The 22,781-nt window shown below is 47.8% G+C and overlaps 1 protein-coding gene across 1 annotated transcript; it reads left to right on the plus strand.

The window, feature by feature from the left end:
* The first annotated feature begins 2,487 nt into the window (after window positions 1–2,487).
* LOC139439092 (anthrax toxin receptor 2-like) lies at window positions 2,488–21,794 on the plus strand. Its single transcript, XM_071215577.1, has 3 exons — window positions 2,488–2,769; window positions 20,969–21,040; window positions 21,719–21,794. Exons 1-3 carry the CDS (start codon window positions 2,579–2,581, stop codon window positions 21,792–21,794), a joined length of 339 nt encoding a protein of 112 aa, XP_071071678.1. The 5' UTR covers window positions 2,488–2,578.
* Window positions 21,795–22,781: the final 987 nt, after the last annotated feature.

Below are 22,781 nucleotides of genomic sequence, written 5' to 3' on the forward strand. Positions count from 1 at the left end.
TGCGCCCGTGAGGAAAGCCGCCCAGCGTGAAAAGAAAGAGCAGCCTGCCCAGGAATGGCGCCGCCCACACTTCCCGTGCTGCGGACGACAACAGAAGCGGACAAAGAAACAAGACGCAGCGAATAGACACCAAGAACAGACAACCAGGGGAGGGGGGGAATCAAATAAATAAATAAATCTTTTAAAAAAAAAAAAAGATCTTGTGGTAGGTAATATTTTCTTAATCTTATACCGATAGCACAAACAATGAAAGAGAAAATTGATAAATGGGACCTCCTCAAAATTAAACACTTTGTCCTTATAGGACTTTGTCAAAAGGGTGAAAAGGCAGCTGAATCAATGGGGGTAAATATTTGGCAATCACATATCTGATAAGGGTTTAATATCCATGATATATAGAGGTCATACAACTCAACAATAAAAAGTCAGACTGCCTGATTAAAAAATGGGCAAAAGAGTTCAAAAGACAATTGTCCAAAGAAGAAATACAAATGGTGAAGAAACACATGAAAAATGTTCAACATCACTAGCAATTAGGGAAATGCAAATCAATACTACGAGATATTATTTCACACCTGCTAGACTGGCCACTAGTAAAAGTTGGAAAAGTGTAAGTGTTGGAGGTAGGAACACTTATTCACTGTTGGTTAGAATGTAGAATGGTACAGCCACTGTGGAGGACAGTTGGGCATTTTCTAAGGATGTCGAATATAGACTACTTACCATGTGACCTGGATATACCATTACTAGGTATATAGCCAGAAGAACTGAGAGCAGTGTAACGAACAGACTTCTGCACACCCATCATTATTCACGATTGTTAAAAGCTGGAAACAACCCAGGTATCCATCAACTGATGAATGGGTAAACCAATTGTGGTGTATTCTCCCAATGGAATAGTATGCAACCATAAGAAGAAATGTGGAAGCATGACAACATGGATTAACCTGGAGGACATTATGTTGGGTGAAGCAAGCCAGATACAAAAGAACAAATACTGTTTGATTGTGCTATTATGAACTGAATATATAATGTAAAATTATGGAGTGACGCCTTCTCCCAGGGGCTCCAGGCACCCTCTGCCTGCCCCTTCTCCCCCAGCAGCTGGGATCCTAGGCCCTCCCTTCAACAACACGTGCTCGCACCCGGAGCCCCTGCACGCCGGCTTTGCGCTCCCTCCCTCAGCAAACACTTCAGCCCTGGACGAACCCCACGTCCCCCTGGGAAGCTGCGTGGAGGAGAAAGGCCCCAAAGGACCAGCCGGCCCCGCGGGGCGGCCCCACCACTGACTTCAAGAAGCCCAGCGCCGCTGACATCCGACGCCACGGTGTGGGCACGGCTGGTCCCGGGCCCGAGGCTCCTGGTCTGATAAGGGCTGAGCGCGGGGCTCCCCTCCTCCGCGCACAGGGCACTTCCCCGCCGCCCGCAGCCAGAGCAGGCGGTGGTCTCAGTGCTGAGCGGGCGGATGTGAAAGAAGAGCCCGTGCCCCGTCACTGCACCCCCAGCCCAGAGCCAGCTCCAGGCCGGGGGACTCAGAGGGACCCCGGCCCCCCTCCCTGCCGGCTTGAAACGCGGCGTGGCCCCGCAGCCCTGTCAGCGCCTGGCCCTGGCCCGGGGGCGCTGAGCAGTTGGGTCCCCACAGCTCCGCCTCCAAGCCAGGAGAGTCGCAGCTGGACCCTGGGGCGCGGGTTGCACCAGCCCGGGCGGGGCTTTCTCTCCAGGAGAAAGGGCCCCTCAGGACAGGCGGGGGCTCCCAGAGCCCCTCCCGCTCCCCCAGCCGGCTTTCCCTCCCCACCCCTCCAGAGGCAGCCCCAAGGGAGAGTCTGGAGACCCACGGAGCCCGTGGCTGGCCCCGCCTCCCTCACTGCCTGCTGCATGCCCTCGGCGCTGGCCCCTCCTGCAGGGCCTCGGTTTCCCCCTGGAGCTGGTCAGGGGAGGACCGCCTCCTGCTGGGCGAGGAGAGGGAGGCGTCCTCAGCCTGCGAGCACCCTCTGGGTTCCACTTGCGGCCCCGCAGAATTGACAGTAACAGGACCAGAGAGATGCCTGAGCCCAGCCTCTGCCTCCAGGCTCTGCTCCCAGACCGGGGTGGGGAGAGCAGGTGGGGGGCGAGGGAGTGCCGGGTCCTCATCCGCCAGCACCCAGACCCTTCTGGTAACATGCTATTAAGGAAAAACGCAGCGATTTTGAGGGTCCTAGAGGCCCCCTGTGAGGGTCTGGGGGAAAGGGGCGCCTCGTTTAGCCCCTCCCACCCCGCACAGATCCTGTGACTCCCCCTTGCTGTTGTGAGCAGCCCCGCAGTGCTGCAGGTCACAAAGTGGCCACGTCAGCCTCATGGCCGTCGTAATAACCTGGCCCCGGGGCGGCGGAAGGGGGCGAGCAGGCAGTTGCGGCTGGTGCCCAGAGCCAGTCGCTGTCTTGCTTGGCGCGCTCCGTGGGTGCGTGGCGAGGTCGTGCGTGTCTAGGCTAGAGGCGCGGGCCGGCGGCCGCTGAGCACGCGCAGAGGCGGAGGTAGCGCTTGGAAGAGACTTTGGTGGACTTGCTGGGCCTGACTCCAGGCTTCCAGAGAGACCAGAAAGATGGGGAGCCGCGCTCCCCGGGCGCCCGGGCCAGCGCCCTTATGGCTGCTGCTGCTGCTCCTGCAGCTGCAGGTGTTGAGCGTGGGGGGCAGACCCCATCACGTTCGGAGCGGGAGGGGCGCGTGGCTCCAGAATTCAGGGGATTTGGGAACCTGCCAGCCCTCCTTGGATCTCTATTTCGTCCTGGACAAGTAAGTTGCTGGGGGCGCCTGGTGCACTGGGGGTGGGGGTGGGGGGCGGGGAGGGTTGTTGGAGCAGGTCCAGGCTCCACAGGGAGGTTCTGCCTGGGTCCAGGGCCTGGGGAGCCCCTGTCTTGTGGGCGCTGCGGGAGGTCCAGGGGTCAGGCGCAAGAGAGGTGGCTCTGGGAACGCCTCGTTTCCCGAGGCAGAAGGATGCTCCAGGCTTTTGTGTCCAGATGCTTTTCCGTTGGAGGTTTCTACTGAGAAATAGACTAAGATGCAAGGCAACCAAGACGTTCATTTGGCCTCAATGGCGATTCGGGGAGCAGAGATTCAGGGAGCACCCCAAGTAGTGTTGTGTTGTGGCATTTCCAAGCAAGAGATTTCAAAGAAAAAGACGAGCACAAAAGTTGACGCTGGTTGGAGGATGTTCGGGTTTATGTTAGGAGTTAGCTGAGTCCTTTCATTGCGCTTTGCTTTTTGGTGTGGGGATGCCCCTGAGGTTTTGAGGAGCCTGTGCCTGAGGCTTTGCAGACTCGAGTGGTTTGTGACACCTGAGACCTGCCTAAGAGTCACCTCCCGCGTGGCCTCCTGACTCCATTTGAAATCTCTTGGCTGTCTAACTCTGTTTTCTTTTAGTTCTTTATAAGGAAGGGAACATAAGCCACCACAATGTTTCTGAAGCTTCTGTCCCTTCTTTTAAGTGGCCTTCAAGTGGGCTGATCTTTAGTCTATAAGACTTCTGGCTCTACAGGGTCCCAAAGAAGCAGGTTCGTGGCTTTCTTTGGGTATTTTAAGTGTCGCTGGTGCTTGGAAAATCCTTTGCTTTGCTTCTTCTGGTGGCTTTGCTTCCTTCTTCACAGTCACTTTCAGGAGCAGCTGGCGGGTCTGCTTGTGGCCTTGGCCCCTGGGCAGTGGCTCAGGTGCCTCCTGGCCCCTGTGAGGTTGTCCTTCCAAAGAAGGAAAGGGAGGTGCAGGGTCAGCCTTGGAGAGATTGTCTTGCTTCTACCTTCAGCTCCTCCTGTTGGGTTGGCAGTGAACTTTGCATTCATTGAAGAGTAATGGAAGTGCAACCAATGGTAATTCTGCTGGAGCACTTTATGGTTTCACCGTGGTTGTCTTCTTTCATCCTCCAAACAGCCCTGGAATGGACAGGAGCAAAGGGGGGTGTCCATCCAAGTCTGGGTGGGAGGGGTGAGGCCCTAGGGGTGAGTGAGGGACCCAGGGTCAAGTGATGCCAGCAGATCTTGGAAGAGAATCCTTTCCTCTGCCCAGTGGGGGGACTTCTGACACACCCTGGACAGTCTCGCCTGGTTGACATCCCCTTGGAGAGTGGATCAGGGTTGGAGGACGGCTGGATCTGGAGGGGATGACAGCCTCTCTAGTTTAGTCTTTTTGGAAAGGGCAGTGAGGCCAGAGGGCCCCCCGCTGCTGGGCAGCCATCCTACTGCTCTCCCAGGCTCTGCTGTTTGGCCCAGTGGGGGCACAGCCCAGCCAGGGTTGGAGGAGGAGCTCTGGCACCAGGGGTGTGTGAAATCACATTAACTGAGCACTTACTACATGATAAGCAACGAACTAGACACTTTAGTCCCTGACAACTGAGGGAGTGTGTTCGATTCCCCTCTTTTAGGATGAGGCGACTAAGGCTTGGAGGGGCTAAGTGGGTTGGTCAAGGCCACATAAACCTAGTTTGCATTTATATTTCCTTACTGGCTAATGATGTAGGGGCTCTTTTCATATGCTTATTTTTCATTTGTGCATCTTCTTTGGTATGTTCAAGCTTTTGCCTTTTGTTTGAGTTTTTTATGCTTCTGTTGTTGCATTGCAAAAATTTCTGTATATTTTAGACATTAAACCCTTATTAGTCTATGATCTGCCACTATTCTCCCATTTTATAAAATATTTTCAGTTTTCTTAATACTGCCTTAATGAATTAGTTTTAATTGTTATGAAATGGAACTTACATATTGTTTCTTTTGTTGTTCATACTTTGGCATCATATCTATGACTCCATAGCCAAATAGTATATCATAAAGATTGTTTTCTTCAAAGAGCTTTGCATTTTTAGCCATTATAATTAGGACCTTCATCCAATTTGAGTCAATTTTTGTATATGATATGAGGTAGGAGTCGAGCCTCATTCCTTTGCAAGGGGATATCCAGGTTTTAATGATGTCATTTGTTAGAATCTAATCTTTCACATATGTGTGTTACTGACAATTTTGTACAAAATCAATTGTCCATATATGTTTGGGCTTATTTCTGTACTTTCAATTCTATTCCAATGGTCCAACGATGCATTATCTTTAGGCCAGTTCCACACTGTTTTGATTACTGTAACTTTGTAGTGTATTTTGAAATTGGAAAACGGTATGCTTTCAACCTAATTCTTCTCTTTCAAAATTGTTTTGTTATCTGAGGTTCCTTGCAGTTCTATGTGAATTTGAGGATCAGCTTTTCCATTTCTGCAAAAATGGCTGCTGTAATTTGACAGTGATTGTGTTGGATCTACAGATTCTATTGGGCAGAATTGACATTTTGGCAATATTAACTCTTTCAATCCATGGATATGGGATTTGTCATGCCACACATTTATGCCTTCTTTAATATCTTTCAATTCTCTTTTGAAATTTTCACTATAAAAGATTTTACATCCTTGCTTAAATTTATTCCTAGATATATTATTCATTTATATGCTGTCATAACTGGAATTGTTTTCCTATTTTTGTGTTTAGATTGTGCATTGTTAGTATATAGAAACATAATTGATCTTTAATGTGTTAAACTTGTACCCAGTTGCTTTGCTGAATTTGTTAATTCTAGTAGTTTTCTTATGGATTCCCTTGGCTTTTCTATTTAAAAGACAACATCATTTGCAAAATAGATAGTTCAATTTCTTGATTCCAATTTGGATACAGTTTATTTCTTCTTCCTTCTTAATTGTTCTGGCTAGGACTTCTAGTACAATATTGAATATTGAATAGCATGATTAAAATGGGCATCCTTATCTTGTTTCTGATTTTAAGGGGAAAGATTTCAGTTTTCATCATTGAGCAAGATGTTAGATGCGAGTTTTTCTTTTTTCTTTTTTGTCTTTATTTTTTTTGTTACATTCAAAAAATATGAGGCCCCATATAACCCCCACCCCCTCACCCCACTCCTCCCCCATAACAACAACCTCCTCCATCATCATGAGACATTCATTGCACTTGGTGAATACATCTCTGAACACCACTGCACCTCATGGTCAATGATCCACACCATAGCCCACACTCTACCACAGTCCACCCAGTGGGCCATGGGAGGACAAACAATGTCCGGTAACTGTCCTTGCAGCACCACCCAGGACAACTCCAAGTACCGAAAACACCCCACATCACATCTCTTCCTCCCCCTCCCTACCCCCAGCAGCCACCATGGCCACTTTCTCCACACCAATGCCACATTTTCTTCTATTACTCATCACAATAGTTCATGAATAGAATATCAGTAATTCCACTCTAATCCATACTCTATCCCTCCATCCTGTGGACCTTAGAATGGTTGTTTCCACTCCACATCTATATCAAGAGGGGGCTTAGATTCCACAGGCATGCTGGATGCAATTCTCCTGCTTTCAGTTGTAGGCACTCTTGGCTCCCTGGTGTGGTGGTTGACCTTCTTCACCTTGTTGGCTGAGTGGGGTAAGTCCCATAAACCAGAGTGTAGGATTTGCAAGTCTGTTGAGGCTCACGGCCTGGCTATCACATGGTCAGTCCAGAGATTCAATTCCCCTGGGTATACATTAAACCCCAGCACCAACTACAGTTCTGGTAAAAGTAACAGGAGAGACTTGTGGACAAAGATCACATCTGAGTCCAGCTCCATCACACGGAAACACAAACTCCAAAGTAGGGCCAACTGACATGGCACTGAACTCCATCTGCCATGACCATAGAACCTGTGGGTGTCTGTAGCCCTCAGAAGAACCAGTACCTGGGATTGTATCTACTTTATCTGTCTCTGGGGCTCTGCTGAGGTGTGCGTAAGGGCAACCCCTCTGATAACCTCCTGGCTCTTTTTGGAGACTCATAGCCATATGAACTCATTTGTCCTTTCCATTTCTCCCTTTTATTCAGGTCAAAAAGCATTTTTAACTCCTGGTATTATATGTAGACTGAGATATTCTGCTGGTCCGAGTTGACCCTTTTATTTAAGGTCATTTTCTAGTAATTGACCTTTATCATAAAGAAAAAGTTCCCTTCTAATCCTAGAATTCTAAGTGTTTTTATCAAGAAAGGGTGCTGGTTTTTTTCCAAGTGTGTTTTCTGCATCCATTTAGATGATCATGTGTTTTTGTTTCCTTCATTCTATTCATGGATTGATTTTCATATATTGAACCAGTCTTGAATTTTGGGATATATACCACTTGGTCATGGGTACAATCTTTTGTCACATGCTGTTGGATTCAGTTTGCTAGCATTTTGTTCAAGTTTTTGGCATCAGTATTCACAAGGGAACTTGCTCTGTAATTTTCTTTCCTTATTAGCCTTTGGTATCCAGGTAATGCTGGCCTTATAGAATGAATTATAAAGTGTTCCTTCTTTTTGAATGCTTTGGAAGGATCAGAGAAGGATTGGTGTTATTTTGTACTTGAAGTATTGGTAGAATTAACTATTGAAACCATCTATTCCTGGACCTTTGGTGAATGGTTCTGTTTATTCAGTGTCTTTATTTGTTATAGATTTGTACAGATTTTCTCTTTCTTCTTGAGTCAGTTTAGGTAGTTGATGTATTTTTAAGACTTTTTCTAATTGACCTTGGCCCTCTAATTTGTTGGTATAAAATTGTTTAGAGTACTCTTTTATAATTCTTTTTATTTCTATAAAGTCAGTAATGACATCACTATTTTATTTTGATTTTAGTTATTTGTATATTTTTTCTTTGACACTGTAGGTAAAATACAGTCCTTTTTGTCCAATTATCATAAACCCAAGTTTATTTCCATTGATTGTCTCAAATGGTTTTCCATTCTCCATTTCATTAATCTGTGGTCTAATATAGAAATTATTTCCTTCCTTCTGGTAACACTGAATTTATTTTGCTCTCACTGGTTCATCAGGATGTGAAGTCAAGTTATTGATTTGAGATTTTTCTCTTCTTTTTCATATAGGAATTCATTGCTATAAATTTCCTTTTCAGCACTGCATTCATTCTATCCCATGAATTTTGGTATGTTGGCTTTAAAAAAATCTTTCTAAGTATTTTCTCTTTTTTTCTTCCTTTTTAATTAAAAAAAATGTTACATTAAAGGAATATGAGGTCTCCATATATCCCCTACTCCCCTCACCCCACTCCTCCCACATCAACAACTTCTTTCATCATCGTGGCACATTCATTGCATTTGGTGAATACATTTTGCAGCACTGCTGCACCACATGGATAATGGTTTACACTGTAGTTTACACTCTCCCCCACTCCACCCCGTGGGCCATGGCAGGACATGCAATGTCCAGCATCTGTCCCTGCAGTTCCACCCAGGACAACTCCAAGTCCTGAAAATGCCCCCACATCAGATCTCTTCTTAATTTCCTCTGTGATTTCTTCTTCAACCCACTGGTTTTGAAGAGTTTGTAGTTTAATTTCCACATATTTATAATTTTTCCAGTGATCCTTCTGTTATTGATTTCTAGCTTCCTTCCATTGTGCTCCAAGAAGTTACTTTGTATGATTTTCATTTTTTAAAATTTACAAGTATTATGCCCTAACAAATGGTCTTTCTATGGAATGATCCATGTGCACTTGAAGGATGTATGTGTTCTGTGTCGTTGGGTAAATTGCCCTATATATGTCTCTTAGTTCTAGGTGGTTTATGGTGCTATTTCAATTTTCTATTTCTATGCTGATTTTCTGTCTCAATGTTTTATCTACTATGGTAAATGGTGTGTTGAAACTATTATTATAGAACTGTCTATTTCTCCTTTCAGCTTTTTCTCCTTTTTCTTCATGTATTTGGGGCCCTGTTGTTACATGCATATATGTTTTATAATTGTTATATCTTCTATTTTAGTTGACTCTTTTAGCAATATATAATAACCATCTTTGTTTCTTGTAAGAGTGTTTGCTTACCATATATTTTTTCAGATATGAAAGATATCAGATATCCATCTTAGCTCTCTTTTGGTTATAATTTGCTTGGGGCATTCTTTTTCATTTTTTCACTTTCAACCTATTTGTGTCTTTGGAATGAAAATGAGTCTCTTTTAAGTGCATATAGTTGGATCATGCTTCTTTATTCTTTCTGCCAATCTCTACCTTTATATTTGAGTGTTTAATTCATTTACACTAAGGTATTTATTTAAAAGGCAAGACTTCTAGCATTTTGCTACTTGCTTTTTGTATGTCTCATCCATTTTTACCCCTCTTTTGCTCCATTATTATCTACCTTTTTTTGCTAAGGTGATCCTTTATCATGACCCATTTTGAATCACTTCTCATTTCCATTTGTGTAGCTAATTTGGACATTTTTGTGATTAACATATGGATCACATTTGACATAATAGATCTATTATAGTTTATTTTCAATAGTTTACACATAACCTTTTCCTATTTCTCTCCTTCCCTATGTTACATTTATTGAAAGGTTCTTCTTACATGTGTGCTCTATAATGTATCATTATGGTTGACTTTATGCATTTGAACTTTAAGCCATATAATAAATAAAAGATGGTTTTACAAATGACACATGCAGTAATATTGACATTTACATTTAGCCATATATGTACCTAAACCACAGGTGTTTATTTTTCAAACAGCTTGGAGTTGATGTCTAGTGTTCTTTCCTTTCAATATGAAGGAGTTCCTTTAACATTTTTATAAGGCATGTCTATTTGTAATGAACTTCCTCAGTTTGTGTTTATTTGGAAATATCACAGTTTCTCCCTCATATTTGAGGAGAACTTTTGTAGATATATTATTTTCCTTTGACAATCATTTTTTTCTTTCAACTCTTCAAATCTTTCACGCCATTGCCTTCTGTCTTCCATATATTTGAATTAACAACCAAATGTTAATCTTCCTAAGCATCCCTTTTACAAGATGTATCACTTCGTTCCTGCTGTTTTCAAGATTCTCTTTTTATCTCTGGGCTTTGCCATTTCCACTAAAATGTGTCTTAATGTAGATCTCTTTGAATTTATCTATCATGAAGTTGATTGAGCTTATTGGATTAGTTTATTTCTATCTTTCATCATATTTGTGACATTTTTGGCAATTATCTCTTTTAGAATTCTTTCTTCCACTTTTTCTCTTCTACCTCTGGGATTCCTATGACATATGAATTGGTACACTTGATATTGTCCTACCATTTCCTTATACTCTCTTCACTTTTTCATTCTTTTTTCTTTCTGCTTCTCAACTTGCATAATTTCAATGGTCTTATCTTCTGGTTTGCTGATCCTTTCTTCTTGTTTCAGTCTGTCCATGCTATTGAATTTTCCTCATGTTAGAATAATTTTAGTTCCAGAATTTCTATTTGATTCCTCTTTATAATTCCTGTCTCATGATTGAAATAATAATTTTGTTAATATATTGTTTTCCTGGTTTCCTTTAGTTCATTTGTCCTGTTAAGAGAATTGATCTATGATCTTTGATTAGTAATCCAAGTGACTGGGATTCCTCTGTTAAAAGATTCTTTTGAATTCATTTTTCCTGCAAATGAGTCATACTTTCCTCTCTCCTTGCATTTTTGTAATTTTTGGTTGAGAATTGGACATTTTGAGTTTCGAGTATTGTGGTCACTCTGCAGGCTAGCTATTGCCTTCCTCAGTCTTCCAGATCAAATAAAAGACAAAAAAGTGAGGGGGTAGAATAATAAGGAAAAAAAACATACCCTCACCCCTTCCAAAAATGTCTGCCACCCCTTAATTCTCTAAGTAGATGCCAGTGGAAAGCTGGAAGCTATTGTTGCCAGGCTTGTGTCTCTGCAGGTCCTTCATGACCCATCCACCAGAAAATACACACAAAAAGAGAAATGAAACTGTGTTAGTCAGGGTTCTCTAGAGAAACAAAATCAATAGTAGATATCTGTCAATAGTATGCGATTTTATAAGAGTCTCTTATGTCACCGTGGGGTTGCACACGTCCAGGTTCCACAGGCAGGCTGCAAAGCATGGCTCTGATGAACATCCAATGAAGGTCCTTGATGAGTTTCTGGGAGATGTTGGCTGTCCAAAGACGAGATGGGAAATTCTCTCTGAGTGCTGAATCACTTCCCCTTTTAAGGAATTCAACTGATTGGATAAAGTGTCACTCCTTGCTGACAGAAATCTCCCTGACTGATGTAGATGTAATCAGCTATCTATGCAGTAAAATCAGTGGTGACTAAAGCCTATAAATGCCCTTTTACTACAGTTAGCCCAGTGCTTGGTTGACCAAACAACTGGGTACGATTACCTGGCTGAGTTGACACATTAGTCTAACCATCACAGATACCGACCAAATATAAAGATGCTTGGATCTTTACCAGAACCCCCTTCTGCTGAGTGGGCCCAGACTGAACTTAGCATGTGTGCTGGTGTCTCAGGATTTCCCAAACTGACCTTGACCTCCAGCCAGACTTTTAGAAACTGATGTTTCCTCTGCCCACAGTGACTACAGCCAGCTACTCCTAGAATCTATGACATGTTGCCATAGCTGTGCCACCTCCACTGCCAGCACTGCAGGTCTCATGGTTTCTAGTCTTCATTACAAAAACTGAATTCTTGGCAGTCTTTCCTTACATCCTGAACTCCCATCATTGTTCTGAATGTCTGATCTGGTTTTGGGGTTACCCCCTAGTTAATTACACTCTCTTTTTCTAGCTCATTTTTTTTGAGGTGGAGGGAAGATTCTTTAATACTTCCTATTTTACTATTTTGCTCCTAATAGCTCTCATTTGGCTTCTTAAAAGAGGGGAAGAAGCACAGGTACCTCTAGGTATCCTTGGAGGGCAGGGGACAGGGTGAGCAACTCAAGTTGCCTATGGCCCAGATCAGACCCTAGGATTGATGATGCTCTACACGGTCCCTTTCTCAAACTCAGTCTATACAATTGCCAGTCCATGATGCTACTGGATTATGAAAATGGAGTATATGCTGAGCTTGCCAAAGAAATCGCCCTTGTATACACATTGCATATCCTCAAGGTGGCATGTGGCCAGAGGTGGGTGCAGAAGTCTTATCAGGACCACAGTGGACTTCTTAACCCCAGGGAACTAATGTGCCCTCTTTCCTGAGCTCGGCGCACATTCACGTGGGGGTTGGAGAAGATGATGGGGAGGATATAGGTTGGTGGAGAATACGGTAATTGGCCACATTCCAAACCCATATTGAAAGCAGAGGCCATGAAATTTTTGACAGTTTGAGTGGGGAAGGTGAGTTGTGGCCTGGACTGGGGTAAGTGTAAGGAGGAAGTGAACGCCCCTGACTGAGTGTCTGACAACACTGTGGGTAAATGGCATTACCCTTACTTTGTAGAGAATGAGAGGAGGAGGCTCATGGACTGAAAGTGATCTGTTGACACTTCTAGAAGGAAGACCTGGAGACAGAATAGAAACTCTGGAGTGTGCAACTCCAGGACCCAGTCCTAAACCAATGGCTGGGGTCCCTGGGAGCTGCTGATGTGGTCTTGGAGGCAAAAATAATCTGTTAGGGAAACGGCTGTGGCTCAATCAGTTGGGCTCCCGTCTACCATATGGTGGTAGGCTTGTGAAGGCAGGCTCGCCTGCACACCGTGGAGAGCCAACCCAGCAAGGTGACGCAACTAAAAGGGAGACAAGTAAAATCATAGAGGAGTGTGCAGCAAATGGACACAGAGTGCAGACAAAAAGCAAGCCACAAAGGGGGGGCAATAAATATAAATAAATGTACAGACACACAGAAGAAAGCACAGTGAATGGACACAGAAAGCAGACAACAAACAAGCTGCAAGGGGTGGGGGGAATTTTTTAAAAAAATCTGTTAGCTGTGTGGAGGGTCTCTGGTTATCACTCCCATTCAGGGACACCCAGGATTTGGGGACCAGGTGTTTACAGTGGATGGACTTGGAAAATGTGGGTGAGCCCCTACTGTGTGCCCACTTCCTTGACTGGGGCACCTCTGAGTCCTAGGGAAGGAACTCCATGCTGAGGGCAAAGCCTGTGCAGAGATCCAGAGAAAGCAGATGTCAGGTGGTCTAGGAGCTTAAAGAAGGAAGGGGAGAAAGGAAGAGGAAGAGGAGAGGACAGGCCAGATGGCAGGGACCTGGGGCCATGAATAAGGTTTGCTCTTCATCTCAAGGGCATTTGGGGGTCACTGAAAGGAGGCCTTCATCAGAAGTGTGGTGGGTCAGACTTGTGTTTTCAAAAGAGCCTTTGGCATCTGTGGAGAGAATGGATATGAAGGAGGAAGGATGGAAGCAAGGACTGAAGTGCAAACGAGAAGTTAGCCCAGACTTCTGCTCCCATGGCTCTGCCCCTGCAGTCATTTTTTCTTGATTTTGTCCCATCTCTGACCCTTTGTGCCAAGGCTGGCAGTGCCTGTACTCAGAAAATTCTCAAAATTCTTGTCAGTTTTGCATGCAGTTCAAGAGTGCCCATGCTACCAGACAAAAGGATTTCCCACAGATCCTTCCTGGATAAATGTATTTCCAAGCCTGACTTCCTCTGAAGTGGCTGGTTGGATCCATGAGTCATACACCTCATCTTTGCAAATTTCAGTTCAACCAAAGCCTCCTGAGGGACCGTGTTCTTGGGAGCTCCCTTCCTCCAATCTTGGGGAGGGCCCTAATAGAGCTGTTTCCGTGCCTAATCAGAATATGTTGTCTTGATTGGCTGAGAACTTTCCAAAGCATCAATAGCTGGTTCCTTTTAGACTTGTTTTCCCTCCCTCAATTTGCTAAAAATAGCAAGGAGATACCAGGCAGCATTTTCCACACTTACCTTGGAAATTTCCTAGCTAAACATCCAAGAGCTCACTTACAAGTTTTGTCTTCCATCCAGCTTAGCTACACAATTTCACCAAGTTCATTGCTACATAATAAGGATTTGCCTTTTTTCCAGTTTCCAAGAACACATTCATCATTTCCTCCTAAGGCCTCACCAGAAGCACTTTTGATGTCCATATTTCAATAAACATTATGTTCATTGCAATACAAGTATTCTCTAAGTTGATAAGAAGCTTTCTCTACACCTTTCAGTTATTTCTGAACCCTCACCAGAAACATTTGTTTGCCAATTTCTCTTTTTTTATTAGAACAGTTGTAGGCTTACAGAAAAATCATGCAAGAAAAAGAATTCAAGTATACCACCCTATTATTAATACCTTACATTAGTGTTTTACATTGGTTACAATTCATGAAAGGACATTTTATAATTGTATTATTAACTGTAGTCCATAGTTTACAATTTGGTTCTCTGCCTGAGTTGGACAGTCCTAAGTTTTCTTTAAAAAATTTAATCTAGTAACATATTTACAACCTGACATTTCCCCTTTACCCACATTCATAATGTAATTCAGGGCTATGAATCAGTGTTGCTAATTACATTCACAATGCAGTGCAACCATCGCCACCATTCCTTACCAAAACTTTAGGATCAAACCAAATAGAAATTGTATACAATTTACTTTTAATATACACATTTCTACCACTCGTCTCTTCAAAGTAATCTAGGCTTTTTTTTTTTTAATCAAGTGCTTCACATTCTTCCAACCCTCACCCATTATCCAATTCTAAAGCCACTTCCATATGTTTAGATAATTTTAAAAGCAGCACCCCACTCCCAGTACCAAAATCTGTCTTGGTGTGCCGACACTGTTGAGGCACACAATGAGTTAGCTTAGAACAGCCTTTTATTGGCTCACAGGTTTCAAAGTCCCACACTAAGGCCCAATCAAGGACATGCTCTTCCCACAGTCTCCAGTATTTGCTGATGGCGTGCTGCAGTTCCTGAGGGTCCCTGCCTGACTTTCTGCTCTGGGGGCTGTGAGCCAGGGCCCCACACTGCCATTCCTCCTCAGTCTCCAGCCCTGCCTCCATCAGGCTGGATGGCAACACCTGGAGGAACGAGCCCGGTGCCTCGACCCTGTGAAGAAGGAAGGAATGTTCCTTCTCAGTTGCAGCTTTATCCTTCCAGGTTTCGACCAGAACGAGGCAGGCCCACTCTTGATTCTTTTCGCAGAAAAGGAAAGGCTCAGGTTGAGTGAGGAAAGCCTCGCCTGGGTCTCTGCTGGGTTGGCTGTGCCTGTCCTCAGCTGTTGGCCAAGATCCCTGCAGCTGGGATAGCCTCTGCCATTCCAGGGCCCACGCCGAAGCCCCCTGGTGGGGGGATAGCCCCACAGGCAAGGGAGGTGGGAAGGGACGTCCAGGGCTTCCCCCACCCCCTTCCGCTCTCTGTAGCACCACAGTACCCACCCACACCCTTTGTCTGCCCATGACGTGGCTCTTTTCTGGCAGCACACAAGCCTCAGAGCACATGCCAGGTGTCCCGACCTGGGTTCCAGGCCAGGCTCTGTGGGATGTGAGCCAGGCCCGCCCCTCTCCATGCTTGGGGATCTCAAGGTCAGGATGTAAAATCCCTTGGTTCTTTCTTAACCAGCTCTCTGTGCAGCCTCCCCATGAGTGCTTTGGATTTGGACTGTCCTGTCGCTTCTTCATCTCTGGGGTTTGCAGCCAAATTTGGGGGGGGATTTAACTGAAGGAAGGCCAAAGGATTTCAGCTGGTTAATTCTTTCTTGGACCTGGTGCGGCGGCTTGCTCGGTCGGTAGAGGTGGGGTCTGGCTGCGGACGAGGGGTCGGTCCAGCTCTGGACGAGGGGTCGATCCAGCTCTGGACGAGGGGTTGGTCCCGCTTGGGACGAGGGGTCGGTCCGGCAGCAGACGAGAGATCGGTCTCACAAGGGGTTGCACGGTTCGGCTGACGGGGTCACCCGGCGAAGCCGGTGATGAAGGGGTCGCCAGGAGAAGCAGGCGACGAACTGGGGACAAGGGAGGCCAGGCCCTTGTCGGGGGCTCCCAGGACTGGAGGGCGCACGGCAGAAGAACTACCGCGGAGACAAGGTAAACACGCAAGTCCACTTTATTGAGGGAGAGGCAACAGTTTTATAGGGGCTGGGGAAGGCTGATTGGTCGAAGCCACGCCCTGTTCTGATTGGTTGCCGGCGAAAGGTCAGTGGGCGGTACTGGACGGGGGAGGGGTGGTGGTTAGGGATTGGCTGTCGCTGTTGCTGGGGGAAGGGGCAGGGTTTAGGGATTGGTGGCTGCTGTTGCTGGGGTGGAGGGCAGACTGGAGTTTCCCGCCCACGCCTGGCTGTTGCTGCTGTCGGGGGAAGGGAAAAGGGCAGACTGGATTTTTCCACCCACGCCTGGCTGTTGCTGCTGTCGGGGGAGGGGAAAAGGGCAGACTGGAATTTTCCGCCCTGTGCCTGTGCAGGGAGAAAGAAGAAGAAGGGTGCCGCCCCACAAGCATCGTGTGGCGCCATCCGGGAGGAGGGGTGGCCGCGGAAGCATGGCGGCCGAGAAGGGGAGACCCGAGGGCACTCTGCGCCCATGCCGAGCTCCCTTCAGGGGTGGCGGTGAGTCCGACCAGCCACCCTATTATGGGGGCAGCGGCTTGGCCTGCCGTGGCCGCTCCCCCGCCAGGCCACACTTCAGCCTGAGGGGTGACCGCAACCTGGAGTAGATGGTTGAGGAGTGGCTTCTGATAGGCTGATGACAGATCTAGAACCTGTCCTAAATTCTCTTCCAAAGGGGAGAGGTCCTGCCTGTCCTGCTCCTCTCCTGGGCATCTCCGAGTGTCCCTTCATCTCCCTTTGGCCTGTGACATGCAGTTGGTCCATCTTTTCTTTGAGGCTTCACACAGCTTGCCTCAGGGGGCTGCAGCCTGGATCCCCCAGTTCACACCAGGCCTGAGCCAGTGTCAAAGCAGAGATCTAGCCAACGGCCCGAGGCAGTGAGCCTGGAGTCTTCCAACAAAATTCTTTCAACCCATGAAATAGGCTGCCACACAGCTTCCCTACAGCCTTGGCTGTGACTTGTACCCCCTTCCTCAGCATCCTTGAGATCCTGGTGTACTGCTGGATTAAGTCAGTTTCCAGGAACTGACCTTAGGAAGGCAGCAGATGCACAAGGATGAACAGAGACAGACAAGGCAGCAGTTAATCTGTGCTCTCCCTTTCAGAGGGCCATCCAGGTTCTCTTGTTTTCACCTTCTCAGGACCCCTCACAAGGCCACAAGGAGGCACCTGTGGCTGATGTGCAGGTGTGGAATAAAGGGCATTCCAGGGTAAAGGCTGGATGGGATGCCTGGTCCCACCTGCAGCCTCCTGTCCTTTCCTCTGACACTCCTGCCATCCACCACTTCCTGCTGGGAGTTGTCATCTCACTGCCCAAGAAGCATCAGCCTGCTCCGGACAGTCCTAGTAGCCAAATGTTGGGGCCTCTCCCCAAGATGCTTGAGACCTAGTGGCTCACTGGATGCCCTTGCAGGCCAATGGCCCCATGTGGCTTTTTTGGTCTGACCTCAGTATATTCAGGCAGTGGGAAGATCAGGAGGAAGGTACAGGCTTGATGCTGAAACATATTTTTTCCACCCTGTCTTGTTTGCTGCTGGTTTCAGGATTCACAGCTCAGAGAGTGGTTAGTGACCTCACAGGTCATCAGGCTCAATCTCCACCTGGGGATAGAACTGCACTGCTAATCTACCTCCACTCACACATGTCCAGTGCCCAGGGACACATTCTTTACGGAGACACTGTGAAGATAACTCTGAATTTTAGGTCAGGTTTCCTTGCATGGACCAACATTTTCATACCCTGCAGGAATGGCCCCATCAAAACTGAAAATTAACCTCCCATCTCCTGACCTCCAGTCCTACCTTCCAGAAGCAGCCACTTGCAAAACCTCTTCTTTTGTGAGCATGTTGCACATTATTCTGATAACATGGTTGTACTGAGTACAGTTTCTTATTAAAGTTTACATATTATCTCTTGAACTCTTCCATTTTCCTAACAGAGTTAAATAATTTCAGACTAAATATTTATTGCTTACTTTGCCATTACAATATATTGTTTGTAGCTGAGCTATTTATTATGGTGTTTAGTTTTTAATGATTTGTTATGTTTATTTTTTATCTTGTTACTTCAGGGATCTTTTAGTTTCCCATGCTTTCTGATTATGTAGAAGCTTCCCTCTTATATAACTAGCTTCCCGAATTTTTCATAGATATTCTCTTAATTCTCTGAGACTATGAATTGCAGAATTTTTACATTTTATCCCGCTCACTGGTTCTTCTGAATTTTTCTGGTTGTTGCTGTAGGTACTGATATTTTGGTCACAAATTTTAAGAGCTGAGGTGTTCCTCGAGTGTCTGACCATCTTTGTCCGTTCTCATCTAAAAAGGGGGCACAAAAACACTATCATGGCTCATTGTGCCAGAATTTTTTGTTATTCCACACTGTGTCCTTCTCCAGTCTTTGGGTATCCTGTGACTTATTCTACTGGCCATAAGCCCTTGCTTTCTTTCTGTAGTCTAGACCCTCCTTCAAAATCATCTCAAACTGGGAACTTTCCTAGATGGTGTGTGTGAGTTGATGACTCTTGCTTCCTATAAATATTCTTGTAATTGTAATTCTTTGGAAGGCCCTTTTCAGCCAGGGCAAGAAGAGAAGAGTAGAGAGAAGTGTTAGCATTAGCTAGGAAAAGGAGGGGCCTTGTACTTTTTCCTGTGGGCTGCGAAGGGTAAAGTCTGTACTGTCGGTGCCTTTTCAGAAGCTAGAGCTTTGCAGTCCAGAAGTTGTCCAATGCTAGAGAAGACCCAGAGTGCCTGCACCTCCTGCAAAGGGCAGAGCAGGTGCTTTGTGATTGGAGATGGGTTCTTATCCATGCTAGCCCCAGAAAGTGTGGCCAACGACTTGACCTGCCTGACCCTCAGTTATCCCATCTGTGAAATGATAGTAACACCGGTCATCAGGTTGTCCTGGAATTGGAAGTCATGCATAAAAAGTGCCTGGGATATAAATACCCCATAAATGATAGTCCTGATATCTTTAGAACCATCTGTCCTTAGTTTCCTCATTGTCTGCTGGCAGTTTTACTTATTTAAAATTTTTTTAAAAAAAGATAAATAGATCACACAACTCTTACGTTAAAAAATGCAAGTTCCCATATACCCCACTCCCCACTCCCCACCCCCCACCCCCGCTCCTCCCACATCAACATCCTCTTTTATCAGTAAGGCACATTCATTGCATTTGGTGAATACACCCTGGAGCACTGCCCTGCTGACCGTTTTAGACACAGCCTAGAGGAGGCAGTAAAGAAGGAGGGCAGGAGAAAGTTGCTCTTGCGTGTATATCAATGTCTGTAAACAGGACATTGAGAATTGTTTTAGTTTCCTCATTGCTAAAGCAAATACCATACAGTGGGTTGGATTAAACACAAAGCCAGCTAACAGGGAGGTGAAGAAGGTCAACCACCACACCAGGGAGCCAAGAGTGCCTACAACTGCAAACAGGAGAACTGTATCCATCATCCAAGTGGAAGCTAAGCCCCCTCTTGATACAGAGGTGGAGTGGACATAACCATCCCAGGGTCCACAGGATGGAGGAGTGGAGTATGGATTAGAGCAGACTTGCCGATGCTCGATTCTGGAATTGTGATTAGTGATGGAAGTAAATGTGGCATTGAGGTGGAGAAAGTGGCCATGGTGGCTGCTGGGGGTAGGGAGTGGGAAGAAGAGATGTGATGTGGGGGCATTTTCAGGACTTGGAACTGTCCTGGGTGATACTGTAGGGACAGTTACTGGACATTGTGTGTCCTCCCATGGCCCACTGGGTGGACTGGGTGTGAGTATGAACTTAAATGTGGACCATTGACCATGTGGTGCAGCAGTGCTCAGAGATGTGTTCAACGAGTGCAGTGAGTGTCCCATGATGTTGGAGGAGGTTGTTGTTGTAGGAGGAGTGGGGTAAGGGGGTGGGGGGTAAATGGGGACCTCATATTTTTTAATGTAACATTGAAAAATAAGGACAAAAATTTATTGGCTCATGGTTTTGATGCTAGAGAGGTCCAAGCCAAGATGATGCTTTCTTCCCAAAGACTGGCCTCCCAGGGCAGGCTGTTTAGGTCTTTGGTCCTGAGCCCCTATGTCATGATGCAATGCACATGGCAGCCTCTCCTGGTCTCCCCCTTCTCTTCTAGGCTCTGTTGACTTTTACCTTCCAGCTGCTCCCTTTCTGGCTTTTTCTCTGTGACCTTACCTATAAGGTCTTCAGTAACAGGATTAGGACCCATTCTGGACCACATACTACTGAGGCAACCTCATCAAAGTCCTTATCCTCAAGGGTTCATACCCAGAGTAATGGATTTAGTTTCAGAACATGTTTTTTTATGGGATACAGAGCTCCAAACTGCCCAAAGTTACATTAATTGCTGGAAGGGAAAGGAAGGGCCTCCCTGTGGGTTGGTCCCTCTGATGCATGCAATAGGGGGGACTTGAGTGGTCACAGATCCAGGGAGAGAGCCAGCAGGGAATAAGGAGGCCTGGGGCCAGCCTTGCCCCCATGACTTACCTCTGCAGGCCCTCAGACTGCAGGGCTGCAAGGAACCCAGGCACCTACCACTTCCTTCCATAACCTGAGTCATTCCCAGCTCCACAAAGCTGTACACAACAGATCTGTGGATGTGCAATGACCTTGAACCCAGGGGAGATACATAGATATGAGCAGCTTCTCACCTGGCCAAAAGGGGCTCTGAGCCTCAGCCTCCTCCAACCACCTCTCTTCTTCCAGGCACTGAACACAACCTGGAGAAGCTTCTCCATTTACTCAGAGGGAGAAAGAGCCTGAAAGTGTGGGTGGGAGGGCCTGGGGCTTTCCCTGCTGGTCAGCACCTGATGGGCTCAGCCAGCCAATCCATCGCCCCCATCCTGGCCCTCTCGGCTCCTCCAGTGTCCACACCTCCATCTGCCTGGGGCTGACTTGGCTTCAGCACTGGAAGGTCCTGGTCCAGGAAGCTCCTCTGACCTGGGCAAATGGGCTGGGGGCGCCCCTGCCCTGCTCACCAGATGTGCCATGGTGCCTGAGGGCTGCTGCTCTCCAAGGCTGTGTCCGGGAGGGAGGCGCCTGTTAGAGAGGCTGCTGGAATTGGGGGACAGGTAGAATCTCTGCTTGCCCAACAGGGCACCTCGTCCCCCTGACCCATGCCCTCTTGTCCTCAGGTCGACGTTTGTGGGGAAAAGCTGGAGGAGCATATACAAATTTGTTGGTGACATCACGAATGAATTAAAGAAGTATGGCTTCTCCGAGCTGCGGGCCCCTTGGGCTGTGGGAGCTCGGCCCCGGCCAGGCAGAGCGCACATCCCTTGGAGCCTCCAGGGGCCTGCACGTCCCTTGGGTGGGAGCCCCGAGCCCAGGGCTCTGAACAAGAGCAGAGGACAGATGGAGAGATGCCAGTGGACGCCCCCTATGGTGGCCAAGGGGTGGTGCCAAGGGGAGGGAGCTCAGTAAAATCCATCCATGGCCAGGACAGGGAGGTGGGGACCAGCTCCCCAGAGAGGGCTAATTGTTGGAGGAGGGGCGATGGGGGAGGGGAGATGGGGGAGGGGAAGGAGGGACAGAGCTGCAAGAATATCACAGTAGAAGGGAGACGCCTCAGAGATGCGAGTGCAGGTCTTGATGTCACTGCAGGTGTGTGCAGGTGTGCGCAGGTGTGCACAGTTGTGCACAGGTGTGCACATGCGTCTTCTGGGGTGTTGGGCTCTAGGGGTGGGCAGAATGCCATCCTGGCACCCGCTCTTGCGTGAAGCCTCCAAGTCCTTCACTCAAGTTGTCGGCACTGCCTGGTGGGGAGTGGGCCCAGACGTGAGACGCGGTGGGGAGGGGACGGCTGGGCGGGGACCCGGCCTGGCTGCCTGGGCGTGCGGCTTCCAGCTGTGAGCGGCCTCTCACGAGTGGGTGCTTCCTCGCAGCCCGAAAATGCGGATCGCCTTCATCACGTTCGACTCTCAGGCCTACGTGTCCATGGACCTCACGTCAGACGAGTAAGACCCCCGGATGTCCTCAGTGGACCCAGAGGCCCCACAGGGCAGTGAGGAGCAAGCCCCAGTGTCAGGCTGGCCCTCACCCAGGACCCGGGTTCCTCGGGGACGCCTGGCACCTGGCACTGTCTCCCCCAGTGTTCTCTCCTCACCCCTTCCCCTGTCTCCCTTGTCCCGAGCACCCCCTGGCAGCACGTCCCTTCATCAGAGTCTCTGAAGAGTCCAGGGACCCAGGCGGGCTGGTGGAGACTCGTGCATGTCCTGTCTCAGCCCTGCCTGTGCTGTGAGCCCAGCTCTGTGCCTGCTCATCCCCCTCTAGATTTGGGGGGGCAGGGTCCGAACCAGGCGGGACGATGGGGGCAGTCAGGGTGCTGGAGCAAAGGGTCTGGGGAAGCCAGAGTGGGTCAAAAAGAGGAGCCCAAGGGCAGGGTCCCGCAGGCGTGGGACAGGCACAGGTGGGGGCATGCGGTGGCCTGAATGGGGTCACAAAGCCTGGAAGTGGGGCTGGTGAAGTGCCTGGTGGCCGCAGGGTCCAGGCACTTGGGGATGCCAGTGCTGGGGTCCCATCCTGAGTGGGGAGCCAAAGGAGCCTTGGGTACATGTCAGCCTGGGGGTGGTGCCTGGGGTTGGAGCAGAGCACGCTGCCCGCACCTTGGAGGGAAGCCAGGGCAGCAGGGGAGGCAGGAGGCAGCACCCGATGGGGGTGCCGGGGGGGCCAGGCCTCCCCATGGTACTCCAGGAGGAGCTGCAAGGGCTGATGCTCTGGGCAGGGGTGAGAGCATGGAGGGGGAGTGGGTGTCATGTGGGTTTGGAGGTGGGAGGAAGCAAGTCTTGGAAAGCTCCTGGGTGGGGCCGTGGTGTCCAGGGGAAGCTGGCCTGGGGCAGGAAGGCCCCCCCAGGCAGGAGGCTGCAGGAGCCGTGCAGGAAGGACACGTGCAGGGAGCCCGAAGTCCTCAAGCAGCAGCCCTGGGGGCGCATGGCCTGCAGCAGAGCT

This window comes from Dasypus novemcinctus, chromosome 6 (genome assembly GCF_030445035.2).
Source record: "Dasypus novemcinctus isolate mDasNov1 chromosome 6, mDasNov1.1.hap2, whole genome shotgun sequence".
Lineage (NCBI taxonomy): Eukaryota > Metazoa > Chordata > Mammalia > Cingulata > Dasypodidae > Dasypus > Dasypus novemcinctus.

Excerpts from the sequence above, each read along its gene's own strand:
- LOC139439092 (XM_071215577.1), top strand. The coding sequence starts at position 2,579 with ATGGGGAGCCGCGCTCCCCGGGCGCCCGGGCCAGCGCCCTTATGGCTG. Across the intron at positions 2,770-20,968 it reads CTCTATTTCGTCCTGGACAA|GTCGACGTTTGTGGGGAAAA; the intron begins GTAAGTTGCTGG and ends TCTTGTCCTCAG. Across the intron at positions 21,041-21,718 it reads ATCACGAATGAATTAAAGAA|CCCGAAAATGCGGATCGCCT; the intron begins GTATGGCTTCTC and ends GCTTCCTCGCAG.